At 40.2% G+C, this 23,133-nt stretch overlaps 1 protein-coding gene across 1 annotated transcript; it reads left to right on the forward strand.

Annotated features, from left to right (window-relative positions):
* Positions 1–85: 85 nt before the first annotated feature.
* Positions 86–22,906, forward strand: LOC138959795 (NEDD8 ultimate buster 1-like). The gene is made up of 17 exons (XM_070331408.1): positions 86–211; positions 4,526–4,665; positions 5,860–6,024; positions 6,673–6,840; positions 9,142–9,271; positions 9,616–9,695; positions 10,477–10,583; positions 11,408–11,517; positions 11,968–12,044; positions 12,508–12,615; positions 13,421–13,472; positions 14,126–14,226; positions 15,363–15,451; positions 15,916–16,021; positions 16,344–16,433; positions 20,550–20,709; positions 21,366–22,906. Exons 2-17 carry the CDS (start codon positions 4,537–4,539, stop codon positions 21,530–21,532), a joined length of 1,839 nt encoding a protein of 612 aa, XP_070187509.1. The 5' UTR covers positions 86–211; positions 4,526–4,536; the 3' UTR covers positions 21,533–22,906.
* The last annotated feature ends 227 nt before the right edge of the window (positions 22,907–23,133 follow it).

A 23,133-nucleotide genomic window follows, 5' to 3' on the forward strand; every position in this document is an offset into this window, starting at 1 on the left:
CGGTACCATATATTGAAGAACGTTGAAATGCGAAGAAAGACACAGAGCAGTTAGTAGAATTCGAAAATATGGTGCTTGTTTGTCTTCTATGCAAACAACAAAACGACATGTCATCAAAAGGAAAGTAAGGAAGTTTGCATCCGGTAAACAGGGGTTTGTCTTGTTTATTCACGACTGAAGTTTCATGTGTTCGTCGAGTTTTGTGCAACAGGTTTGTATTTTAGAATTACTATCCTGTAAATATCGGAAAGTTAGGGCTGAATCAGAAGAAACAGCGGAAACTGGGATGCATTGTTGAATGCAATGGCCGATGTCGATGAAAAAGCAGTTTTGGTCAAATTAGGGCACACCAGGAAAAGAGTCACTGAGCCCATAAATATTATCTGCGTTTCACACTCTGATTGGGTGTATCTGATGTGTTTGGATGTTTAGTTGTTTTTTTCCATCTTGCTTCCAGAACCTGTTTGCCTGATTGAGTCTTGTACCAAACTACACGATCCCTCATCATTATTTTCCTTCATTATTAGCATCCAGGCAGGCTGCATATAGTGTAAGAACAAACACTCAATATTTACACATGCATGGGAAAGCAGGCATGCAAGCATATGCGCACATACACACACACACATGCAGAGCACAAACACACACTCACATCTCAATCAATCAATCAATATGAAGCTTATATAGCGCGTATTCCGTGGGTACAGTTCTAAGCGCTTGTCGAAAAGTTGTCAACACAGGATCGACTAACAAAGAAACTAACATCTACAGACGGACACGAACCCTATCACACACTAGCAAACCCTGATAAACATACAACAAACAACTGTTTAACAACAAGGTACACATTAATAGCTAGGTCCAAACAAAATAATATTAAACACAAAGAAAACACCTCTCACAGAGCACAGCACAAGAATGTCTTTTGGGGCACAACACATCACGTCGAACATGAAAGTCGCAGCCAGCTACGGGAAGAACTGAGTCTTCAACCTACTCTTGAACGCGTCAAGAGAGGGGCTCTGGCGAAGCTCAAGCGGCATATGCACGTACATGGCACACACATATTAATGCATATATATATATAAACTAGATGAATACCCGCTTCGCCGGGTAGCCGGCTTCGCCGGGAAGAAGTAGAACCGAATACCCGGCATTGCCGGGTGAGTGGCGCACCGTACGCCGGCTTTGCCGGGTGAGTGGCGCACCATACGCGATTGACGCCACACGAAGGAAGGGAGATAAACGCGCAACTGCACGAAGCAAGGGAGATAAACGCGCAAAACACTGGAGAAGATAAGGAAGAGTAATACCCGGCTTCGCCGGGACAGTGACCTTCTAAAAATAGTATAACGGGAATATGGATTGAGCGTTGTCGACAGTGACCTTCTAAAAATAGAAACGGGAATATGGATTGACGCCACACGAAGGAAGGGAGATAAACGCAAAACACTGGAGAAGATAAGGAAGAGTTAGTGGGAATGGATCTGGGAAGATGAACAGAAAAACCAAAATCGGTTCAGCGCTGCGCGCTGAGAGCACGTGTTGAAATATCTCATCGACCAGGTTGTGTCCGGGATGTACCTGAATATGGCCACCAAATTTGAAACAGATCCATCGAGAACCTTGGCCGTGCATCGCGAACACACAGACACACACACACACACACCGACACAAGTCTTATATATGGCCTTAAGTCTGAAATGGTGTCCACAGCTGAAATAGCTGTGCAACCTTGGCTCTAACCTGATTTGTACATCAAAGAAAAATAAAATCCTTGTAAAGATTAATGAGACTTGTAAAAAAAAGTATGAAGTACACACCTAGAGAAACATTGTGTGCTCAGTTGTTGTTTTTAATGAAAATGTCGCCATTATCTGAAGTCAGCAGCACTACATTTTGGCCATTTTTTGTGACATGACCTTACAGCATATTGAAACATGGTCTACTCTGTCATATTTATGGGACAGAATGTCATGAATGACTTTTCACTGAGCCAGTAAAACTCAAATGTACCTTTGACAAAGCAAAGTTTTTGAATTTTGTCAGTGAGCCTGCAGAAAATGGGGAGACAAAATTTCACAGAAAGTTCATAACTATTTCCGTAAGACTTCATTTATGTTCACTGATCAGCTCTAAATAATAATTAAAGATTGAAACCTGATATATTTTTGTAAAAAAAGTATTTTACAGTATGTTTTGCAGAGGTATAAAACATAAAAAGGGTTGTTTGACTTGTTTTTGCATGTTCAAAAGTAGTTTGAAGTTTATGTGCAGATTTTCTTGTGAAAAAAGAGTTATGAACTTTCCAACCTTTTGCCTTATAAAATGAGTAAATTGACTGGTTGGGGAACACCTAGCTTTGTAATGCATTTGGATCCACTAGCAGCAGTCACACTGAAAGTTTGCATCAAGTTCATTCATTGGTGTTTGAGTAATTGAGAAATAAAAAATTCTTGTGAGAAAGTTATGAACTTTCCTACTATCTCCACTGAGAGTGTTTTTTGTCCTTAAATGCTAGCCATGAAAGTTAAGGTTGTAGTGGAACAGCAATTTTGCATATAAAAGTACATTAGATTTAGATACTAAGCAATTTTTGTCACTAAAGTCAAGCAGTATGCTTTAGTTAGCCATTTTCTCTGTGTCTTGCGCACTATTTTTATGTGAGAGTTACTAACTCATGTCAAAACCCAAAATATATGTAAAATGACTATTTTCAGTTTCCAAATTACACTGTACCATGATTTTCATCACAAAAAGAATCTACTGGCTGCTGACTGTTTCTTTCTGAAGTACTTAGCCGTTTTGTCATGAAGTTCATAACTTCACATAACTCAAGCTCATTTTTCAAGGGCGTGTTTAAAATAATGCCTTGTTAATAGCAAAAGAGTACATTTGACTTTATCTGGACATTTTGTAAGAAGTTTTCTGAATATCAACCCTCAAAATTACATTTTGATAATTCCAGCATGAATCTGGGTTGACTGCACGGTGTACATAACTTCACATCAACTGACTCTCAGCCCCACGGTGTGAAGTTATGAACACATGCCATGAGTATGATTTATACACAATAATTAATTTACAACACTAAATCACTACCTCAAATGATGTGCTGCTCTTCTCCAGAGTAGGCTGTTACAGTTTGATGTCATTTTTATTTTAATTTACCAGCAGATTTTAGTACGTAGCTTTTCAGTTAAATAAATGATGTGAAGTTATGAACACACAGTCAGCTGACATAAACACTAACTAAATAATGATTTCGGTAACAGTTTTCATGACTGAGTTTGGTTAAGTAAATCATTAAGTTGTTTAGAATTATTTGCAAGAGACTTTAGTTAGTTATTTTAGTATAAATGTGTGATTGATGTGAAGTTATGAACTTTCACAAGTTTCAAACAATTTGTTTTATTTTGGCAATTAAAATCTGATTTTGTAATATAAGTGCAGCTTTAGCCTATACTATAACTCTGTGTTCTCAGTTTGTCATTGTTTTGCAAATATATTATACAGTAACTGTACTAGAGACCAACATAACAAAAATTCTTGTGAAGTTATGCGCACGCTCACATTTTATGATTTTTGTTATCGTTTGTTTTCACAAATGTTTTACTTTTATTACTTAGTTGTATGTTGATTACAAAGAGTAGCTGGAGAGAAAATAAGATGACATATGCACTTTCTTACTTTGGTTTGAATTAGCCATAGTTTGTGATGTCACGGTGTGAAGTTATGAACTCCTAGGACATTCTAAAAAAACTTTCAGTTTCTGCCAACTCTTTGAGTCAGACAAACATTTTGGTGTATTGAAATCCTTTTGATGGTACTTTTCAAGCACATTTTGCACAAAAACAGCAAAATTGTAGATTTAATGATAACTTATGCCAATATTTGCTGTGAAAAAATTGTGACAATATTAATTTCTATAAATAATACAGATAACCAAAAAATCTTCTCCACACTTCATCTTCAAAAATTACCTTCATGTTCCAGCTCACCTTTTTCAGATTAAAAAACTAAACAAATTGTTTCCTGCCTGTATAAATTAAATTTATTATACCAATAAAAGTAAATTATGTGAAGTTATGAACTTCCCAATAATGGAGTTCACATCTGCATCATGCGTGGCCAAAACAAGTTTAACTTGCTTGAAATGCAAAGTAATTTGCTGTAGCAATTTGCTCAGATGTCTAAAACAGACCCAATACATGTAGCAACAATGATTTAACAAGTCTAAATTTTGTGACGGTGTGAAGTTATGAACTCCTGCAAACTTTTAAACCTGAATCTGTGAAGTGATCAAACATGAGTTTTCTTAAATCATAGCTGTTCCTTGCGTATTTATGCTCTAAAATACATCTCTATTTTCAAAACAAAGAAAATGTTCATTTTTAAAATTGATTTTGTATGTCACAAAAATGGACACCAATTCTGACTTTGGGCCATATATAAGATAGATACACACTCACCGGAGTGCTCACACACATTCATGTAAAAATGGCTACATGCATTTTTTGGGCAGAACTCAGGAACATGGAGATGGAAGGCTACAACCAGGAGCTGTTGCAGGCCAAAGTTAGAGAAAAACTAAATGCAGATAAAGTACAGTTGTGGCTGCCACCATACACAACTGAAACACAGGAAAGAGGAGAAATACCATTGGTGAGACTGGACTTTTTTATGGACATGCAATGATGCATACTGTATTTGTCACGGCAAGATAAATTATAAGTAGCAACTAGCATATATTGTAGCATAGTTGCACTTTCAGTCATGAATTTATAAGTGTTTGAAGACTTTAAGTTTAAAACAGCTTGCATACCAACAGCTGTACAATGAAAAAAAAGGTTTTAGAATAGTGAAACAAATTTTGTTGTTGACATTTAATAGAACTACAGTCGAACTCGCTTAAGACGAATCACTGGGGATCGGGAAATAAGTTCGTCTTAACCGAAATTCGCATTAAGAGAATTGATTGATTTTTTTACTGTCACAATTTTAGAAGTAAAATTTAAAAAGTCATGTACATTCTGATCAATCTCCGATTTCATGGTGTCCACCAGTTCTGGTGCATGTACTACCCTGGCCAAGTTTCCTCTCAAGAAATCAAAGAGACCGCCCCATAGGTTAAACTCCCCATAGGTTAAACTCGGTCACTGACCCGGGTGCAGGAAGTGTTTCCTCTCTCATATGAAAGGGGAAACCACCTCTCATAGCTAAAACTGGGTCAATGACCCCTGGGAAGAAGGTCAGTGTCTATAAAGAAGGCCACCCAGCCATCACAATGGACCTGCCTTTGATCTCGCCTCACAGGCAGATCCTTGTAGCCTTGTGACTTTTAGAGACAAAGCGGCTCTGGGGCAATGAAAACGTGTTTGTTAAAAGAGGGGTTCGTTATGCAAATGATACGATATGTCGATCTCGGGACGAGTTTAAAGATTTCGTCAGAAGCGTGAGTAAATTACAGACATTATGCATGCTTGGGAATCCAAAAAGTGCTCGTTATTTAAGCATAAATTCGTTACAAAGAATTCGTTTCAAGCATTTTTTTAAAGCATGAAGAAAGAGGTATTCAGTTGGGAACTTAAAACTAATACGTTATAAGTCAAAATTCGTAACTAGCGTGTTCGTTTTAGGTGGGTTCGACTGTAGGTGAGTCAGCAGCTATAGTTTTTGTTTAAAACTGTATGAATTAAAAAACAAGTCTGTGGTTTTCAATAAGGTTAAAGTTTTAACTGGATTTTATGAATAGATACATGTGGCATGGTAAGAATTCCCCCTCTGTTCTAATGCAGTAAATTCTGCATTGTTTTTGTTGACTTTGTGAAAATCTGCAATAACTGTGACTGATTTCAGGATTTAATCAAAAGATACGCTAAAGACCTAGTTATGAAGGAAGAGATTGTTGCAAGAGCTTTGGAAAGTTTGCGTGTCCATGCACTGGCAAAGCTTGCAGAGAGAAACAAATTTCAAACAACGGGACTTGCCACTGTCAAGGTCAAGGTACCTGCAGGTCTAAAGGCAAGTTTTACAATTCTTACTTGTGTATGGTGTTATTGTTGTTGGTGTTATTCACTTATTGTTGTTCATAAGCTGGCTATTTTTTTTAAACAGTAGGTAGAAATCATACTTGCGACACTACTCAGTTTGGATGAGCTATTGGAGCTTATGTTAAGGGAAGACAACTCAGGTTTTATGGCCTGCAGGATGATTTTTTCATGCATTTTGTCACGTTTCTGCGTATTTTTTTGTCTTGGGTCAGTTGCTGCTATCAAGCTTCATGTATTGTTTATGGGTCATCAGAGATGTCATCTAAATAGACGATTTTCGGAAATAACTCCATCATGTTTGTATGGGTTGTGGTAGAGAGACCTTTTCTTGCAAAACCTCTGCCAAACATTGGAGGGGCCAATCACTAGCGAGGGGTTTGTGTGAACACGCGGACAGGAGCACGAGTTTCCGTGTCACTCTCCCAAAACACATACAAACCCGACTAAGTTTTTTTCGGAATTCGTCTATTGTCCTTGCAAAGGGAATTTATGTTTTTGACTGTTCTGTCGAGGTTTTTGTGTTGGCAGGCTTATTGTTGTACATGTTGTGCTGTTATACTTTTACTTTGACACTTTTTTTTTATCTTTGTTCTCACGTGGACCTTACATTGTTTTTCAGAGTTCAGCCAAGCGTGTGATTTCCCTTGAAATGAGCCTTGACAAGTGTGGAGCTGATCTGAAGCAGGCAGTTTCAACAGAAACAGGAATGGACAGAATGCGGCTAAAACTCATCTCTGCTGGAAGAGTCATTGATGACAAACATCCACTGCATGCTCAGAACATCAAGGTATTTGTACTCATTTGTTTGCATTTTTTCTTTATACAGTGGAGTCCAGCTATAACGAACCTGGGTATAACGAAATCCCTCTTTTAACAAACTGCCATTGATTTCCCGGCAGACAGCCTTCTATTTCTTACTTGTTACTTTCCGGCTACATCGAACCTTTTGAACTCATTTGCATAACGAACCCCTCTTTTAACAAACACGTTTTCATCGCCCCAGAGCCGTTTTGTCGCCCCCCGCGGGTTGGAGGGAGTCCCATATTGGTTGGGACGAGAAAGAATTTACCTGATGCTCCCCAGCATGTCGTAAGAGGCGACTAACGGATTCTGTTTCTCCTTTTACCCTTGTTAAGTGTTTCTTGTATAGAATATAGTCAATGTTTGTAAAGATTTTAGTCAAGCAGTATGTAAGAAATGTTAAGTCCTTTTTACTGGAAACTTGCATTCTCCCAGTAAGGTAATATATTGTACTACGTTGCAAGCCCCTGGAGCAAATTTTTGATTAGTGCTTTAGTGAACAAGAAACAATTGACAAGTGGCTCTATACCATCTCCCCTCTTCCCTCCGTCGCGATATAACCTTGAATGGTTGAAAATGACATTAAACACCAAATAAAGAAAGCCGTTTTGTCTCTAAAAGTCACAAGGCTACAACGAACTGATGTCAATAATTGTCTCCAAAGACAAAAATACACAAACACAAGTGCACATCGCGTGATGAGCGAACTCTGAACAAACTAACAGCGGGAAGTGCATGGAACAGATCGAACCAAAACCGAAAGTTGTGGTGACGTCATGACATTTTGCGATGTACGTCAGCGAAGCTCGTGCACATGTGGTCTGTCTTGCTAAAAACAATGGCTGACAAACATGGTTTCAAAATCTGGAACTGTTTTTTTGTTTTCTCCGATCCGTGACCGAGTGACGCGATATAGAACCACGCGTTCGTTTGAATCAATACTCTCCTCAGGCAGTGAAGTCTCCTAAATTGCTCAACACTGTGGACAGTCCGGAGTGCAGTTATGTCCCGTGAATGAGCGAGTCAAAGTTTTATCGTGAAAACTGACGCTTTTCATGCACCTCCCGCTGTTAGTTTGCCTCTCTCTATGGATTATGAAGCTGTTGAAAACATGCAGAGATTGTACTCTCCAAGGAAAGATCGATGGGACGATCATTTGAAGGTGATTGGGAAAACTTGTCTTGAGGCCATTTAGGGTTGAAAACTCTACAGCGAATTACTGATATAACGAACTAAAATGTATCTCCATTGAGATTCGTTGTACCCGGACTCCACTGTACCTGACTTTCATTTTTTTTTTCTCTCTGTATTTCTTTCTATAATTTTTCTTTTACTTCCTTTTCTTTCTTTGCTCACTTTTTTTTTCTCTCTGTCTTTGAGATAGTTGTTTTTGATGTATTTGAGATTTTGTTATGAAATTTAATTGTGATGATTATTGATTTGTTGTTTTATTTTGTATGTTCTGTATTCATTCAATCCATTTCAGGTCACAAACTTTCTAGCTCTTCACAAACACAAACATCAAAAGTGTTTTGTGGTACATATGTGATTTTATTGTATGTATCACAAATTATGACAAACAGCAAGTTTACGTTCTCTCGGTCAAAGGATTGGTACCGTACTTTCCGGGTCATAAGGCGCGACTTTTTTCCTCGAGTTCGACCCCTGCGTCTTGTATAACGAAGCGCCTAATCCGTGTATGAAATACGAAAAAAATCAAAGAGACCGCTTGAGTACCAGTCAAACAACTTGTGATAATGCATGTTTCAGCTACTAGGTACTGCCCTGCCTTTGATCTGGCCGCACACACAGATTTCCACTCTGTTAAACTCGGTCACTGACCCCGGTGCAGGAAGTGTTTCCTCTCTCAGATATGACAGGGGAACCACCTCTCATGGCAAAAACTGGGTCATTGACCCCTGGGAAGAAGGTCGTGTCTATAAACAAGGCCACCCAGCTATCACAATGCCTTTGATCTGGCCGCACACACAGAGCACACATATTTTCACTCAGTTAAAGTCGGTCACTGACCGGTCACTGACCCCGGTGCAGGAAGTGTTTCCTCTCTCAGATATGACAGAGAAACCACCTCTCATGGCAAAAACTGGGTCATTTTGGTGCGCCCTATCGGCCCCTTGCGTCCAATGGGTGACTGGATTACAATTTTTTGCTCAGAAGGGGGTGCGTCTTGTATAACGAAGCGCCTTGTCACCCGGAAAGTACGGTACCTTTTCTTTCTTCTGTTGTCCATAGCATGTACCTTACCTGTTCATTTTGTGCTTCGCAGAATGGCAGTCAAGTGATGGCAGTGATGATAACAGACACAGAAGCTGATGTCAAACGTGAGGAACAACAGATTGCAGACTTTTCTAAAACTCGGCAGGCTGCAGAACTGCTTTCTACAAGGGCTGAGACAGGTATGTTAATCATGCCACGTTCTGTTTTCTGGGGTACCTTGTCGTATTGTATCAGTCATTTTGACAAGCTGTTACTTGTGGGTTTTTGTCTTTTGTCAGGACATTAAGGTCAATATGCTGTGTATACTTGGTATCTTTGGCACACAGATACTTCTACAGCTGTTTGTTTCCATGTACAATAATCTCAGTTTTTGAATTTTAGGAATACATTTCTTTGACTCCTGTTTTCTTACACCCACTTTTCATCGACTCCGCAAGTAGCTTCTGAGTTGAGCTAATTAAACCACTGAAACAGTGATCTTTTATGTTCAGAACCTTGAAAACTCTTATTTTTCTGTGTGCAGATGACATTGATGACGATGTTGGGGTACAGATCACTGATCAGCATGGCAGGTCTCTCGATCTCCCTAAAGAAGAAAAAAGGGTTAGTTATTTGTGTAGCTTTGTTTTAAGAAGGTGCATAGGACAGTACAGTCTGCTCAACTAGATCTTCTGAATTGTTTTGCCTGAATCAGAAATCCATTTTCTGCCATCTCTTGTTGTGCAAATTGTGTTGAGAATTAACTTTAAATTGTCATTCATATTTGAACAGAACCTAACATGGTGATTGTTGCTTTGATGGTGGTTGCAATTTATTTTGTGTGTAAATCCCAAAACAAAGAGACTGCCAACGTTCCAAAATTCAGAATAAGAAAACAAGAAAGGTAGGTTGCTGGAACGTTTGTTATTGACAAAACAATACATTCACAAATATATCGACCCAACTGTCTTTTAAGTGCACAGACAAACAATTAATAACGAAAACTTATCTGGATGATTTTTTCTTCCGCCTGCCACGAAGCCGCAAGCGAATGAATGAAAATGAAAGTGTGTGTGTGGGTCTATTAAGGAAAAAGCCTGGAAAGTCTCCAGTACAGAGGACTGCGTCGTACATTTGTCATTCTGTGCAGCTTGTTGTTATCAATAACAACTATTTTGAATATCATGTGCTTTAGATGTCTAGTGCTAAAGAATATCTTTGGGACCAGGCGAAAGTGTCTCTATATATTTTAAGTTGTTTCTTATAACAGGTATATATTTTGTTCAAGGAAATAGACAAAAGGGCAAAAGAAAGTGTTCTTTCTTGGTAGGTGTCATCTCATGGGAGGTGCCGCACATGGCAGGTACCACTGGATCTGATACAGTTATGTTTTTGTTGCATGCAGGCATTGACACTGGCAATGACGCTACACGAGAAAGGACGTGCTGCACTGAAAAAAAGAAACTACACCAAAGCCTTGCTACTGCTGCTGGAGGCAGACAAAGAATTCGGGTAAATGCAGCACAGAAACAAAGTATCAGTAATGATAACTGTTGCTTTGATGGTGGTAGTAAACAAAGCATGGTAGAAAGCACAATGTGAAACATTTTTAATGTTCATAATTCTTAAGCATATCAGATTTGGTTCGAGAATTTATAAATGTGCTTTCATTTCAGTCATCCTAGTGATAGTTTTTTTTTAAGAAAACACTACACATAAAAGCATGTGAGTGTGTGTGTGGGTCTTTCATCTGTCTATCTGTTCATGTCTGCATTCAAATCATCAACATCTATCAAAAAATGTCAGGGGTCAAGATTGAGAAAATAGTTTATTTCATGTGATGTGCCTCTAAGGCCCGCTACTAACTACAGCCGAACTAGGTTCGGCAAACGTTGCACTACGTCATCAAATCAGGGGATTCCCCTATTTTTAGGTTGCAGCTGCAACGTTCGAGGTTCGCCGATTCAGTCCTGCAAACCTTGCAGCGCGTCACTGTAACCTTAGACGAACTGACTTATCATTGGTTGAATATTTGTGTATCTTCATCCTTGAAGAGTGACAATAATGGCGGCTATAACGCTTTCAACTGATCTCGAGTCTTCTCATGTGATATTTCTTGATCATGTGACCGGTGTCACCAAAACATTCGCTGTTAGTTAGTACACTGAACAAGGCATGGTGTAACATTCGCCGAACCTAGTTCGGCTTGGTTCGGCTGTAGTTAGTAGCGGGCTTAAGGGAAGGCAGAATTATTGAGAGAGTTGGGATACCTCTCTTTGTTGTTGTTGATTGATAGTTGGTTAATTGATTGATTGAATGATTGACTTTATTTTCAGGAACTGTCGAGCTGAAATTTTGGACAGCGTGGACAATTTTGCCATTCTGTGTCTGGATATTGTCTGGTGTTACCTGTGCCTAGAGAATGTCAACGAGCTGCCTGATGCAGGTACAAAACAGTCTAATGTTTCAGTAGTACAGAAACAGGATATGACTTTCATTTTTTTCAAATTGGAAACCACATTATATTGCTATCATCCTCTATCAGGGGAGTACTTGTTTGTGTTTGTCATTTCTTTTATAAGCAAGTGAATGGACCAAGATAAGTATGCAAAATAAAACATTTCAGAAATTTAGATCTACCAACAGCATGTTTATTTTTAACTTTAGTAAATGTCTGGTCCAAAAAAGTGGTTAACCATTTCACGGCATGTGGTGCCTTGAGAGTTCACATGTACATATAATTTTTTTGTTTCACTGATGTTGTTTCCCCAGTGCTTCATTATGATACCAGCAGAAACCTTGTGTATGGATTTTCTAGTCAGAGATATTGGTATGTTTTTTAGATTTTCCTTACATGTCAATAATGCACACAGTTTGTCTTGCTCTTGACTTGCAGAACGTCGCTTACAGAAGTGTGAGTCAGCCTTCATAAAGTCATATGGTGCCAACAATGAAAGATTAAAACTGCTGAAGGTAGGACACACCTTTCAAAGACAGACGCGAAGTGGAGTGAGAGCTTAGAACATGCATGCAAGTCTTAATTAAAATGGAGGGAGTATTGAAATGGATAGAAATCTACAGAGGAAATGAAAAGAAAATCTGGAAAAGCAAAGTCTTTATTCTAAAAAGTGTGTGTGTTGGGGGGGGTCTTAATTCAGAGGGCTGCAGTGTTCTTGAATAGCAGAAAGTTTTGTTGTGCTCGGCCTGCTATACTACATTCTTGTGCTTGAAGAGATTAAGTTTGTACAAAGTTTCATATCTGTTACTCGTTCTTGAACATATTCTGTTTTATGTTATCGACCTTGACTAACCTAGTAAGATTTATCAACGAGTCTGAGTGTATCTGTATGTGAGTGTCTCTGTGTCTGTTTTTGTCTACCTGTCTGTCATGGTCCAATGTCTGCTGAATTAAGAATTGATCTTGAATATGTGGCAGAATGGAGCAGAAGTTGAGCGCATTTTGCTGATGAGGTTGCACCTGTTGCAAGGCATTGTTACTTTCCATCAACACAAAACAGCTGCTGCACAGCAGATGCTGCGCCGGGTGAGTGCTTGTTTGCTGCCTAACAAAAAGTTTCACTTCTCTCTCTCTCCTTACCTGCTCTCTTTCAGCTGATTTTTCTCTTTCTTTCCTCGCACGGCTTTATCCCTCTTTATCTATCTTTGTTTTGTTTGTACAATGGTAGACTGTAATAAACTCATTTAAACCCAAGTCCGAGCAGCCTTAGGCTTTAACTATGTATTATTCTGATTCAAATTCCCCATCTGGTTGACCTACTCCCCCCCCCCCCCCCCCCTCACATCCCAATTGTGGTGGCTGATTGAATCCTGAATGCATGCTTTTAGACTTAAAGCCATATGTACTCGATGACTATACACGCTAATTGATTTACCAACAGCCGGAGACATGCTGAATTAAGTTCCCTGCAAAATATTGTGGTCTAGGACCCCTTCAATGTTGAGATATGTTCATTTTCATTTTGATCTGGATCGTCCTATTTATAGATTTGGCAATACATGCGCTGTTGACGCAAGGGAGAGAACTCCGTGTCGTTGTTGACATCCTCACTTTTTCAGGGGCTAGAACAAGCTGAAATGCACGTATATGGTCCGCGCATGACGACATATCGTCATTATATGGTCTTATGGTGCGTTTGACATCGATTGTGGGCAAACTATACTTTGTAAACACGGGAGTAAGTTAGTAAGCCTTTAAGGCAAGTAAAACATATAAAAAGTGCTGTGTTAATTGTTAAAAAATGATGGGCACAGAGGGGGAAGCTAGGATGAGGAACACAAATGAAGGGATTGTGATGATATCCAAACTGTTCTTGTCTTTCTTTGTGCAGGCAATGGATGAATTCAACATGTTGCAAGTCAGTCCAGAAGCCATTGTACACTGTGAGTTTTGTTGTCAAACATCAACAGCCTGGCGGCTTCCTGTGTGCAGTTTGGTGTTTTTGTTGTTGAGTTCATTATTGTCAGTCTTTCTTTCTTTATTTGGTGTTTAACGTCGTTTTCAACCACGAAGGTTATATCGCGACGTGGAAAGGGGGGGGAGATGGGATAGAGCCACTTGTTAATTGTTTTTTGTTCACAAAAGCACTAATCAAAAAATTGCTCCAGGGGCTTGCAACGTAGTACAATATATTACCTTAATGGGAGAATGCAAGTTTCCAGTACAAAGGACTTAACATTTCTTACATACTGCTTGACTAAAATCTTTACAAACATTGACTATATTCTATACAAGAAACACTTAACAAGGATAAAAGGAGAAACAGAATCCGTTAGTCGCCTCTTACGACATGCTGGGGAGCATCGGGTAAAATCTTCCCCCTAACCCGCGGGGGGGTATTATTGTCAGTGAAACTCATATCAATCTGCTTAATTAATTCAAGAAGAAAAAAATTACCATGCACAGAATGTAGTCACACTACTGATTTTTGGTATGTTTCCAAGTGAACTTTGCTCTTGTTACATGTAAAAGCCTGAACATCTCTGTAACGGTGAATATTGTGCACAGCTTCCCTAATGGATGAGAGTGGTTTCAGTGATGGAGCTGGGATTCACGCCACAAGAAGCCCGACTCGGGATGAGGGCCTGTGACGGTAATGTTGCGGTAGCGGCTGAATTCATCATGAAACAGAGACAGGTTTGTATCACACAGTTACTGGCTGCTTTTCAAACAGGAGACTTCCTCTCTTCTCTGTGTCTGGGATGAAAGGTCCCATCAGGAAACCAGGAATTCCTGATTTGCACAACTATTTCCTGACGGATTTCGTGAATTGCTACAAATAACAGAAACATAAATGTTTCAAAGAAAAAAGTGTTTGGTTCATCAAGACTTCAAGCCTATAATTATTTCCTTCTTTTTATCAATTTTGGTGTTACATGTATATGCATGGTGCATAGGGTTAAACAGATCTGTTCAATGACAACTCTCTTTTTAGAGCTGTAAAAGTAAGGTTTTAGTTCATAAGAATCAGTTCAATCTATTGTACTGAGCAGTTAAAGCCACAGAAACTGAAGGTACATCCTTTGGGATGCATGCGCAGAAAGGCCTCTCACAATTTAAAACTCGTAGGACCACCCTGCAGTTTTGTCTTTGATTTAATTATAGTAGCTGTGTTGTTTCCAGTCTTGGAAGACAAGAGGTCCGTTGGACCTGGATTAAAAATATGTACAGTGGAACCCCCTTTTTACGACCTCCAAAAATCTGAGAAAATCAGGTCTTAAAAAGGAGGGAGTCTTAAAATGGAGGTAAATTTACAGATGTTATGAACATATTTAAAAGTGAGAAAACAGGGTCTTAAAAGGGGGGTTCCACTGTATAGGTCTGAATCTCTTTGCTTTGTCTGCTTAGTAGGAAAATTAATGGCCAGAAGACCTCATACATCTCAAAACTATCTGATGGTCAACCTGCCAGGGGTCAGAACAAAGCCTCGGATAAAAAAAAAAGTATATGTCAAAGACCGAGGCCTTCGAAGAACACTAGTAAAACATTTTCAATGTGTTTACCTTGCTGACAGCTTACATGGAAAGGCCTTCTATCAAAAGATATTCAAGTAGGGAGAGTATAGTGCATGCATCTTACCAGCAGTTTGAAAATCTGCAACAACCGAAGCATGCTTACCGGTAAATACATGTACCGTACCTTTTCATGATTTTTTTTGTTTTCTTTCTTTACTTTTTACCTGTCTTTGTTGGTGGTGGTGTATAGTCTTAAACAGATTTTTAACTTGCTGGTTCAATGCACTAAATGTGGAGCAATATGTTGTTTATTTCCAGGAAAAGGAAGAAATCAGGAAAAGGGAGAAAGAAGAAAGAGAAGACAGAAAACTGGCCAAAAAGTATGGAAATTGTGCAAATGGAGACAGGTAAGCAGCACTGTATATGTATGCTGAGACTGGAATTATTTCAAGTTATTACAAAATGCAGGAAGAGAACTCAAAATAATTTTTTTAAAGTTTAATGATGTACCTGTTAAAGTTGCTGGTCTTATTTTACCCTACCTTCCATAACTAGTGCATTGAAAATATAGTACATTTTGAGTACTATTTCTGTGGCACATAGCATGAACTTTCTTTGTGAACCTGATGGAAGTACATGTATTGTGGATATTATAATTTTTAGAGGCACTTCAGTTTTCCTGAGAGGTTTTTTTAATTCAAGACAGGTACATGTATCATTGTTTTTTCTTGTACAGTGCAGTGAATGAGATGTGCATTTACCTCCCTTGTTGTATGTACGTCTGGATAGAAATGCAAGTGAATTCTGGTGAAACTGGTGCTGCTGTCAGTTAACATATTTTGATGAGTCTTCTGCTATTTGTTTCATGCAGGTTGAACATGCAGAATGTGCACATGTTGGTGAAGATGGACTTTTCAAGGGCTGCAGCTGCTGAAGCCTTAAAACAGACCAACAACAGTTTGGATGCAGCGCTAGACGTAAGACTTGAAAGGGAAAAGTTCACATATACAGTAAAACCTCCCACAGTAACCCATCCTAATAACGACACATCCCATTTTTGTTTGACTGATTTTCTGGACACTTGCGTCTCTCAGGCTGTATGTGACCTGCGAACAGCGACACATTTGCAGTAACATTTGCACATACAGTTTTTGCCAATATCCTGGAATGCTCGAGGGATATTTTAGCAAATATGTGTACACAAATGTCACCCCTTTCTCTGTGCAGCTACAGTGTGTCAGTATGTGCATACAGCATTTTTCTGTTACAATTACATCACAAGGTCCACTTTCATTTCAGCTGTTGCAAGCACACCCAGAATTGCTGACCACCCCTGACATCCCTGATGATAACTTGCCGGTGAAGCTTCGTGATTCTGACATAGCACAGGTTTGTGCATTAATCTGACTTCAATCTTTTGCCTTTGACCCTTTACCTTCAAGAAGCCTTTAATTACTGTCCTGTCTCTTCTTTAATCTGTAGTGCAAATAAATTAGTTTGCTTTTCAATGTAAGCTGCTTTACCTGATTGACATAATCAGAATAGTGCAGTAATTTGGGGGATGGGTGATAGTGTTTATAAAAAATGACTTTGAACAAATTGTAGTCCAAAGTTAAAGGCACAGTAAGCCTCCCATAAACCATCACAGATACTGTCAGGCTTTTACACACAGTACAAACACCCTTTCATTTAAACACTCACCGCTTGAGAACATCCTAGGTGCCCTCCGTAAAGAGCGAGCAATTTTCAAAGAATTTATTTTTGCGTGGTTTATCTTACCCCTGAGCCATCGTGAACCCGTGTGATCTAGTTTCCCTTTTTCACAAAGCAGTTGTCAGTTAGTAATTTGAATGCGAGTCTCGCTGTGAGCTTATCTGCAATAGCACGTTATTATGTACCTCTGACTATGCACGAAACAAACGGCTGTGGTTCACAAGAACTCTCGCGATGGCTTTTAACTGTTCAGAAGAACTGGCGATAGACATAAACCGTCGTCTGCTGCGAGAACCACGACCTTGCGTGACCCTGCTTCCGGGCGTTTCTTTTTTCAAACTTTCAAAACTTCGAATTGTACTGATCTTGTCTTGATGAAAAAAGAATTCTTTTATGATTTAAGAATGGTTGTGTAACAAGCTGTCAATTTATTATTTAGATTTTAAAAGTTAGGTCTAGCTCCAAAACGCACCACAATCCGCAAAATTAATTCTTTGAAAATTGCTCGCTCTTTACGTAGGGCACCTAGGATGTTCCCATTCGGTGAGTGTTCAAATGGAAGGGTGTTTGTACTGTGTGTAAAAGCCGGACAGTGTCTGTGATGGTTTACGGGAGGCGCACTGTGCCTTTAACCGAGTTAGGACAGATTGTTGCTCTTAGAATGAAGCCTGAAATCACTGAGTGTGTACAAATTATAGCTCTTAGATTATTGACTGAAGTCACTGAGTTTACACAGATTGTCTCTCATGGAACATACGCCTTCAATGCTTGCATGGGATTGTAGTCTCTAGACTAATTTCTGATGTCACTTGGTTTGTACAGATTGTAGCTCTAAGACTGTTGCAGACCTGTTTACCCTCCCGGATTGTCCGGAATTATTACGGATTTGGGGTCTAAATTCCGGTATTACGGAATACTACCGAAAATTCCGGAAATTCCGGTCGAGAGAACCTTTTTTGTGCGTGAAAATTCGAAGTCGAAATTGTGGTAGTCACCAGGACTGTGATTTCAAGGCTGACCGAAACAGCCTTTTCTGCGCATGTGCACAGCAAGGTATTTGTCGGATTCCGCGGATTTGAGATCGACATTGGTCCGAAGGGTAATATAGGGCCGATCTCTGTGGGGACGAAATGCCAACCAAAAAAGAAAAAGTTGTACAGAAATATCGGCAAAACTATTAAGTCAAGTGGCGGTGTCTGGTGAAGTTTAAGAAGAGCGAACCACATTCATTTTGGTGATCAACTTGAGATCAGTGCAACAACAAAGCTAGCCAATTGCGAGTCACGTCGCGGCACGTGTCCCGAGGTTAGACGCAGCATTAGTTTTAACAAAATGCAGTACACAAATGAACATGGAAACAAACAAAAACACGAAATTATGTTTGGCAAAACATGAGCCTGCTTCGCATCGAGTTTATTTGACCTAGGTCTCTACTTCCACAGAATCTCTCCAGGGCCGGACTAGGCGAAGAGGAGGGGGAGGGGGAGGGGTTGCCAGTGGTGGCCCAGGGGGATGTCCCCCCTGGCAGCAGGGGCGGATCAGTTCATTTTATGACTGGTTTTTTTCAAAAGTATATTGTGAAGATATGGGTGTGAAGGCGCGAAGCGCCGAGCCGACGGCGCGAAGCGCCGAGCCGACGGCGCGAAGCGCCGAGCCGACGGCGCGAAGCGCCGAGCTTGCTAGGGGGGTCCGGGGGCATGCCCCCCCGGAAAATTTTGAAAAAAAGGATGCAAAATGGTGCAATCTGGTGCATTCTGAGGATGATCATTACCAGTTTTAGGCAGCAGATTTTGTCACTGATTAATACCCCAAAAATTGAAACTCAATGTAAAATAAAGAAATGCATACCTCATTCAATATTTTTATTTTTTGGCTGGGGGGGGGGGGGGTCCGGAAACCCTAGAACCCATCCCCCCCTCGTTGTGGGGGTCAGGGGGCGAAGCCCCCTGAAGCTGACGGGTAGGTCATATTCTGAGATAAGAAAATGGTCGCTCCTTGCATAAAACGGCATAAAATAAGCAATAATAAAAAAAAAATTAAATAAGTAAGGTACATGTTTAGGCCCCCATAACCCCCCCGGTAGTCCGGCCCTGCTCTCAGACCTGCGAACCGATCTCTCACTACGGTCAGTCGCGCCAGAGACATAGATGTAGGTCTATGGTCGCGCTCATCAGTTACTTGGCTGTTGCCGAAATTCAAGTCTTTCTGAGTCTAAAACTGATCTCCATTACTATTTCTCCAATATAGCAAAGATCACAGTTCTTTGAATCGAAAAACTTACAACAAAATGTTTAAATGAAATAAACGAATCGGTCCTCTAAAATTAAAGGTAGCTTCTGGAGAGAGTTATTATGACTGGATGTCTGATGTGACAGAATGTAAGGTTGTTTTGTTCACATGCATCTTCAAGTGACTGTAAATAGTCCAAGGGCAGAGGGGTGGGGGGATGTTACAGGGGTTCCGGACCCCCCCCCCCCCCCCTTGCTGTCAAAAAAGCAAAACAAAAATTCAGTCTGTGGGGAAAAGAAACTAAAGACATTTTCTGTCTGTGAAATTGTTGTTGTCGGGAGCAGATCTATCAATGAAGATAAATTGCCATTATTTAATACTAACTTTAAAAGAAATAATGAGTGGCTGCTGACACCAAATTATCATGTTTAAAATCAAGAATAAGCTACAAATTGTTAATAAAATAGCTAAAATTCTTCAGCCAGACCCCCCCAACCCCTGGACCCCAGGTTGTACCCCCCCCCCCCCCCCCCCTCTAGCTCTCTTGCTCCGCCCCTGAATACTGTGGTGTGGTTTTTGGCTCACGTAAGTGTAGCCTATGCGATGCTAACTTTTGTCTGTCTGTGCGTGCGTGCGTGCGTGCGTGCGTATGTATGTATGTGTGTATGTCTGTGGTAGAAACTTTAACATTTGAAGACGTCATATTACATTGACGTCACATTATGACGTACGAGGGTTAGACGTCACGCGATGGAATTACTGAAAGTCTCGGTGATTGTTATTTTGAGCGGGCCGAGACTATTTGGCAGTCGTGTCCATGTAAGTAGGCTACATGCAGACCTACATCTAGATCAGATCTACATCTAGATCTAGTGTCTCGCTTTCTTGCACAGTTTCACCTATGCTCTTTCTGTGTGTGTGTGTGTGTGTGTGTGTGTGTGTGTGTGTGTGTGTATGTGTGACGGAGTGATTGAGTTTGTGTTACTGTTTGTCGATTTCTTACGTGAGCCTTGAAGGCTTCGCCTCTTGTTTTTAGATAAAGTAAACTTGTCTTAGTTAGCTTGCATATTATATATCAGGTGTCGTGTGTTTGTGTGTGTGTGTCATCGAGCTTCTGTGTGTGTAGTACAATACTGTTAAACATGGTTATCAATTTTGTACTTGTTTTGCATGGTAGCGCGCGAATAAACATGTCGTTTAATCGTTTTCGAGCTGGTTTATGGTTGATAAAAAAGATTACTCAAAGATGCCTCAAATTACGGAAAAGTACCAGCTGCATTCCTGATTTTCATTTGGGGGGGTAAACAGGTCTGCTGTTGGGTGAAGCCACATGGTTTTGTTAAGATTGTAGCTTCAAGAATAATGCTGTCATTCACTTGTTCTGCACAGATTGTAGCTTTTAAACTAATGTCTGTAGTCATTGAGTTTGTACGAATTGTAGTTCTTATACTAATGATGCAGAGCTTTGTACCTATTCTCTCTCTTGCAATAAGCCCTGCAGTCATCAGGAGTATACAGTGTGTAGCTCTTGGGCTAATGTCGGTCTTCACTGGGTTTGTACAGATTGTAGCTCTGGGATTCGAACCCAAAGCAGCTCAGACAGCCCTGCGCAAGTACAGAAACAATATCCAGAGGGCTGTGGATGATCTGATCAAGTACAGCGGTAAACTGCCCTACACTTCCGACGAGTCAGAGTCGGGTTCTTCTTCCTCTTCTGGATCTGGTCAGTGCACCCTTTCTAAGACCTAAAATGTTTTTGAGAAAATCATATCTTTAAAGGGAGGAATTGGGTCTCAAAATAAATAGAGGTACGTTTACAGATGTTCTTAACGTAAAATCTGAATCCGGCTGTTGTTTTTGTTTTTGCATAAAAATGTGTGCCCTTTGCAGCCAGAGTGATTGGTACATCACACTGCATTGTCTTTTGTCCTGGATTCAATCACCAGTTGGGACAGGATAAAAATGTATCAGTTTCTCAAAGTCGAGTGTATGTGTCCTGACTCACCATCACATGTCCTACCTCTGTGTCCTCAGCATGCACGAAGCATGTTGGGTGTGTTAATGATCCCATTCATTTATCAACATACAAGACCATGCATGCAGGCCTGTCTGCTGATGGCATGATACGAACATCCACAACTCATACAGTCTCCCAAAGATGACATGCAGCTGCCCATTAAACGGGAATTATAGCTGCCACATTAATGCTGTCATCGCAAGAGCAGAAGCAGGAAAACGCTGAGATGCGTATTATTTGCTTTCTTTTTGTCGGACTGATTGTGGACATTGATTTTTCTGTCTGCACTTTTTGAAGTGTAACAATTTTTGTGGCTGCAGAGTAAATATGTGCATTACAAGTTGACCTTTCAATTTCTGCAGACTCTCCAGACAAGAATGCGGCCAAACAGAAGAGGCGAGAGGAGAACGAGGCATTGGATGAACTGATGTCAGACATGAGCCGAGATGAGACGGACCACTTGGACTTTGAGATGACTGACGAGAAACAGTTCCTGGACGACTATCTTGCTAGGATCAGCAGTCTGTAGAGACTGTATTTCTTACATGTCACACACACACACACACCACACACACACTCACACACACACACACACACACTCACACACACACACACACACACACACACACACCACACACACACTCACACACACACACACACACACACACACCACACACACACACTCACACTCTCTGAAACTTACCAGAGGTCAGACTAGTTGTGCTTCAAGGCAGCATGTTGAGCATATTAAATTTTACTATTTGTCTAAAAGTTGTTGTTGAGGGTACCTGCACTAAACATCCGAAGGGCAACTTGGTACATAGAACATGAATGACTCTGTCATAAAAATGGGAAGATTTTGTGTACCACAGTTTCAGTCACCTCTTCATTTAGGCACCCGTACTCCATCTTGGGAGGATTGTCCCAAAGTATTATAGGGTTTACTGTTGAGTAATTGGAAGAGATCAGTAAAATTGTGGTGCCAAGATGTACAGTCGAACCCACCTAAAACGAACACGCGAGTTACGAATTTTGACTTATAACGTATTAGTTTTAAGTTCCCAACTGAATACCTCTTTCTTCATGCTTAAAAAAAATGCTTGAAACGAATTCTTTGTAACGAATTTATGCTTATAACGAGCACTTTTTGGATTCCCAAGCATGCATAATGTCTGTAATTTACTCACGCTTATGACGAAATCTTTAAACTCGTCCCGAGATCGACATATCATATCATTTGCATAACGAACCCCTCTTTTAACAAACACGTTTTCATCGCCCCAGAGCCGCTTTGTCTCTAAAAGTCACAAGGCTACAAGGATCTGCTGTGAGGCGAGATCAAAGGCAGGTCCATTGTGATGGCTGGGTGGCCTTCTTTATAGACACTGACCTTCTTCCCAGGGGTCATTGACCCAGTTTTAGCTATGAGAGGTGGTTCCCCTTTCATATATGAGAGAGGAAACACTTCCTGCACCCGGGTCAGTGACCGAGTTTAACCTATGGGGAGTTTAACCTATGGGGCGGTCTCTTTGATGTCTTGAGAGGAAACTTGGCCAGGGTAGTACATGCACCAGAACTGGTGGACACCATGAAATCGGAGATTGATCAGAATGTACATGTACATGCATTTACACGACTTTTTAAATTTTACTTCTAAAATTGTGACAGTAAAAAAATCAATCAATTCTCTTAATGCGAATTTCGGTTAAGACGAACTTATTTCCCGATCCCCTGTGATTCGTCTTAAGGGAGTTCGACTGTAATGTCATTACAAGCTCAAGTGGATCTTCAGTCTTATTTAAATGAGGCATTGGTGTTGTCTGAAGAGGGAGAACAGTGTTTAAAGTTGCATTGATTGGTGCTTGTCTGGTTCACAAGGTATTGATTAAAAAAAGAAACCTTTTGGGCTTTTGTTGGTTGCTTTTGTGAACAGGAGACATGCTTATTAATAAGGCGGTCCTTATTTGAGCTTGAAGTCAACTTTGCGAAGTCTATTTACCAAAAATTCAGAGCCAAAGCTTTGTGTAGCCAGCTTTGTGAATGTGAAGTAGATTGCGCTAAATTGACTTCATATGAGGCTTTACAAGAGTTTGTCCTTTGTGTGGTGATGATTTTCCCAATAAATTGTGT

This window comes from Littorina saxatilis, linkage group LG2 (genome assembly GCF_037325665.1).
Source record: "Littorina saxatilis isolate snail1 linkage group LG2, US_GU_Lsax_2.0, whole genome shotgun sequence".
Lineage (NCBI taxonomy): Eukaryota > Metazoa > Mollusca > Gastropoda > Littorinimorpha > Littorinidae > Littorina > Littorina saxatilis.